This window comes from Alosa pseudoharengus, unplaced genomic scaffold (assembly GCF_046254945.1).
Source record: "Alosa pseudoharengus isolate Yale_2024_CS ecotype anadromous, Long Island Sound unplaced genomic scaffold, YU_APseudo_1.1 YU_APseudo_1.1_scf_8, whole genome shotgun sequence".
Lineage (NCBI taxonomy): Eukaryota > Metazoa > Chordata > Actinopteri > Clupeiformes > Clupeidae > Alosa > Alosa pseudoharengus.
The window spans coordinates 31,330,566-31,335,565 of NW_027468870.1; the positions used below are offsets into that span (position 1 = coordinate 31,330,566).

Below are 5,000 nucleotides of genomic sequence, written 5' to 3' on the forward strand. Positions count from 1 at the left end.
GCCTTTTTATGTGTGTGTGTGTGTGTGAGTCATCTGCCATTTATGCCCAAACCGTCTCAAATTATTTGTTCATTTGAGGGCGAAATGAGCAATTCCTGATTCCTGTGTTACAGTGGCGCCTTCTCAGACGATCCTCATCACGGAAGCTCTGTGCATGCTTGACAGACCACGGGTAAATGTTTATCTTCTGTTATTCACTTTCTCTCTCTCTCTCTCTCTCTCTCTCTCTCTCTCTCTCACTGCGTCTCAGGTCCGTGGGGGGAAGCTGACGATTGCCAACACACGGAAGAGTGACGCAGGGATGTATGTGTGTGTGGCCGCCAACATGGTGGGCGAGAGGGACAGCGAGATGGCCCAGCTGTCTGTGTTCGGTAAGGGCTCCTATAGAAACACTTTTTTATTTTTTTCTGGAAGGGGCTGATGTGTTTTTTGAATGTCAATAAAAACATTTGAATGCCAAACTTAGACACCCACACAGACCTGCAGTCCCTGAATAAATTGTGATACAGAAACCTTACAGTTGTTCTTCACAATAAACAAGGATACGTTTATTCCCTGAAATTAAATGTACTTGTGTTTACTTGGACCTGCTAGAAGCAATATTTGCTGGAATACCTAAATGACCTTGCAAATAACACTAACCTTGCCTATAGCAGTTATTAACATTTAAGTCCTCCATGTAGATGTGTTTGCACGTATATGCATATTGTACACACACACACACAGACACACACACACACACACACACACACACACACACACGTGAATGCACACACACACACACACACACACACACACACACACATCCACACACACACACACACACTCAAAAACACACACACATACACACACACACATGTATATTCAGTGAGAACCCTATGTGTGATCCATGCTGTGTTGTGCTGTGACAGAGAGGCCCACGTTTGTGCGGCGGCCAGTGAACCAGGTGGTGTTGGTGGACGAGAGTGTGGAGCTGAGGTGTCAGGTCCAGGGAGACCCCTCCCCTACTCTGCGCTGGAGGAAGGATGACGTGGATGTGCCTCGAGGAAGGTGAGTGTGTGCGTGTGTGTGTGTGTGTGTGTGTGTGTGTCTCTCTGTGTGTGTATCTGTGTGTGTGTGTGTGTGTGTGTGTGTGTGTGTGTGTGTGTGTGTGTGTGTGTGTCTGTGTATTGTGTGTCTTTGTCTGTCTATCTATTTGTCTGTCTGCGGGAGAGCATATTTTACATGTGTGTTTGCTTGTGTGTTTGTATGTCTCGCTAAGTGCATTTGTTTGCTTGCCTCAAGGAAAATGTGAGGAACCTTTCAAAGTGTGTGTGTGTCTTAATATATGTGTGTGTTTGTGTGTTTCTTCTGTGTATGTGTGTTAATGTTCTTTTGCTGGCGTGTTCATGTGTGTTTGATATTTTCAGTTCTGAGATACACGTTGCTCCTGAAGCAGCTGTTTTGGGCGGGTGGAGGGAGGGGGAGCAGAGCCTGTGGCTACCCAGGGGAAAGCCCTGTATTCCTGGGCTGCTCCGCTGTCTGCAGGCATGGGGGTGGTGGAGGCCTGCTGAAAGCCCAGGGCACCTCAGCCATAGCCCTGTGTGGCCCTTTGCAGACATTCATATGTCTGTAACAGCAATGTAAATGTAATTTGCGTTAAAATAAACATTATGCACATGGTGCTAAAAGCCTGTGGGCCAGTTTTTACCCAGAATGTTACCGAAAACAAGATCCTCCTCATTATGGAAATGGGAAAAAGAGACATGGTGGTTTTAACTACTCTTTTACCGCCACCCCCGTCCTTCCAGTAAACACGTAGTGGGGCTTCCTGTACATTGCCCCAGACCTGCCACTCCTGCCCAGTGATGGGGCTTCTTGGGCAGTTTTGCCCCATCTGTTGCCCCCTGCTGTGTGTTTCATAGAGCTCAGGATGTCTTGCTTCGGTCTGGTCACTCACACCAGCACGGCACGGCAGGGCTTTGCTCATGCATGAGCGCACACTAATCATGACACTCTGGTCCCCAGATCAGAACTGGACAGGCTCCGCACTGACTCCCAATGAGCGATGGGAATTTTATTTGGGTGTGACAGTTACACAGAGGCAAGCTGACTTTGACCAGTGCTTTTGGGGCTGAGGTGAAGCATAGATCTCCTATGACACTGAGTTTTAATGGCAGTGGTGGGATTTATAGAGTCTGTCAACTGGTGCCCATTTAGTATGAGGCCACATACACACACATAAATAACTTGCACACACACACACACACACACACAGAGACACACACACACACACACACACACACACACACACACACACACACACACACACGTCTGCAGTACTAAAATAGAGTAGAATTGCCTAAAATTGGATTATGACTGAGGATTGTCTGTGTCTCTATCTATATATATATTCATGTAGTTGTTTTGAGAGTTGCAGAATAGAACGGCACAAAAGAAGCAAGAGAAAACTGAAATGAAGAGTGAGTTATGGAAAGCAGCAGAGGGCTTGGAAACATAAAAGGGAGACAGAAAAGACATGGTGACAGCTACCGGGGGAGATGCAAGGAGATGGATGAGGATGGATGGAGTAGCAGCAAGAGAGGAAACTGCAGAGGAGAGAGAGAGAGAGAGAAGGGGAGAGAGAGAACTGGAAAGAGAGAGAGAGACAGAGAAAGAGAGAGAAGGAGAGTAAGAAGGGGGAGAGAGAGAAGGGGAAAGAGTGAGAGGAATAAAAATAGAGCAAGACAGACAGGCAGCCAGGCTGGCAGACAGACAGACAGCCCGTCAGGGAGGAAGTGAGAGAATGAGAAGGAGGAATGAGAGCATGACAGAAGGACCAAGACCACAAGAGACAAAAAAGAGAGCATGAAGCAAGGAGAGAGAGAGAGAGAGAGAGAGAGAGTGGGGGCAGAGGAAGAGAAGGGGAGATAGAGGAAGAGGAGGATAGAGAAGGACGAGGAAAGAGGGAGAGAGGGGGCTGTCAGAGATTGACAGAGGGCTTTGTCTCAGTGCTGTGAGCAGGAAAAAAAATCCAACTGAAAGTCTGGCCCACTTCCCAACCCCAGGAGCATTCTGTGCTTTAGCCCCCACTAAATGTTAAACACTCTTTATGGCTGAGGCGTTTTCCACTAGAGACACCCGTGCTTGTGACTCTGTGTGTGTGTGTGTGTGTGTGTGTGTGTGTGTGTGTGTGTGTGTGTGTGTGTGTGTGTGTGTGTGTGTGTGTGTGTGAGAGAGAGAGAGAGAGAGAGAGAGAGAGAGAGAGAGAGAGAGAGAGAGAGGGACAGAGAGAGACCGTGTGCATGTGTTGTGTGGAGATATTATGTACGTGTGCCTGGTTGTCTGTGTAAACACAACTTTGTGTATTTGCGCATGTGAAAAAACACACACATGTGCACGTTGCATCCAACCAGACCAACCACTGTCCTCTCTCTCTCCCCCCCAACACGTACACACATGGCCTGTGCTAGCAACAGCGGTAATAATTAGTAATAGACACAGGCTTAGTATGTGTGTGTGTGTGTGTGTGTGTGTGTGTGTGTGTGTGTGTGTGTATGTTCGTGTTGTGTGTATGTGTGTGTGTGGTGTGGGCTTCCGTCATAATATCACCGTGGGCTGCGGTTTCCATCTCATTGCCTGAAGTCATTACCTAAGAGAGATGGCCATCCAGGCCGGGCAGCAGCGCGGCTAATCCATTTACACAACTGGATTTAAGCACACACACACACACACACACACACACACACACACACACCCACACACACACACACACACACACAGAGTCACAGCATCCAAACAGGCCTCTGAACCCTCTGTGCCGTTACCCACAACGAGGCTTCAACTGGGCAGAGCTTTCTGCATTTCCATTTCCTGTCATTGGGCAGATGCTAAAGTGACTGCCAGTGCATTGCACATATAGAGCTCCATCAGCATGCATATGCTTCCAGCGTATTGAAGCCCTGATGTTGGTACTGTTAGCTCCATTCCCTACAGACAGAACTGCAGGAACAGTGACAGACATGGCTTGGTGGACCAGCATATTAGGGAAAAAGTGTATTTACCTTCGCTCTATACATTTACACATTCTTCCGACTGTAATTTATTTTGATGTTTGCGGGCATTGCTACTACCATTTACCACAGCCACTTTCAATTTTGGAGACTAACATTATCCACTTTGGCCCTCCTCGCTGGTGACTGAAGGAAGCATAACAGCATTGAGAGGGGCCTGACTAGTATCTTAGTGAAATGTAAATGCATTGAGAGGGGCCTGACTAGTATCTTAGTGAAATGTAAATGCATTGAGAGATGTATGGTGGGCGGAGCCAGGCTAGCACTGTGATGCAATCACAATAGTTAAAAAAAAAATGATGTCCTATGGAAAAAAATATTTCAGATGAGAAATTATCTTATCAGAGAGATAACATCCTTTACAAAGAACACATATCGGGGTTGCAGCTTTTTGGATAAACATCTGAAGCATATTAAACAGTATATTTACAGCTGGATAAACATTCCTTTTGTATTAGTTATCAAAAAGATCAGGAACATATCCATGAACCAGTCAGTTTAATTTTTTGGCACGATCAATACCTTTCAAATTGTTTGTCTATGCAGAGTTTCACCTTCAACGCTTGTTTGTTTTTGAGAACACATTGAAATCAAAGCTGAGGTAAACAGGCACTCATCCTGTCTCCGCTAAACCATAGCACTCATTCTTGATCCATGCTGTTGTTGTCAGGTTTTCATAGTAAGCGAATCACAAGTCCAACAGGAAATATGAAATTGTAGTCTAGACAGTTGCATCGCAGCAAGCTGAAAGACATTTATCAACTGAAAAACAAATGTTTAACGACTGAAAACGAAAGTGTTTTGCATTATTTTTGCATTTGCAGAACCTGATTATCAGGTTACCAAAAAAATAGCTCATGTACAGCACATTTTATCTGCCCAATCCTCAGTCTGATGTAACACAAAGGATATGCTGGACATGAGAACGGTCAGAAGTGCTGACTGCTC

The 5,000-nt window shown here is 46.0% G+C and overlaps 1 protein-coding gene across 1 annotated transcript in view; it reads left to right on the forward strand.

Annotated features, from left to right (window-relative positions):
• The window catches only part of LOC143112707 (roundabout homolog 2-like), a 163,666-nt gene that overhangs the window by 108,908 nt on the left and 49,758 nt on the right, over positions 1-5,000 (forward strand). The window contains exons 4-5 of the mRNA XM_076274974.1: positions 251-371; positions 912-1,050. Coding sequence (XP_076131089.1) covers positions 251-371; positions 912-1,050 — 260 coding nt within the window. The remainder of the gene's footprint in view (positions 1-250; positions 372-911; positions 1,051-5,000) is intronic.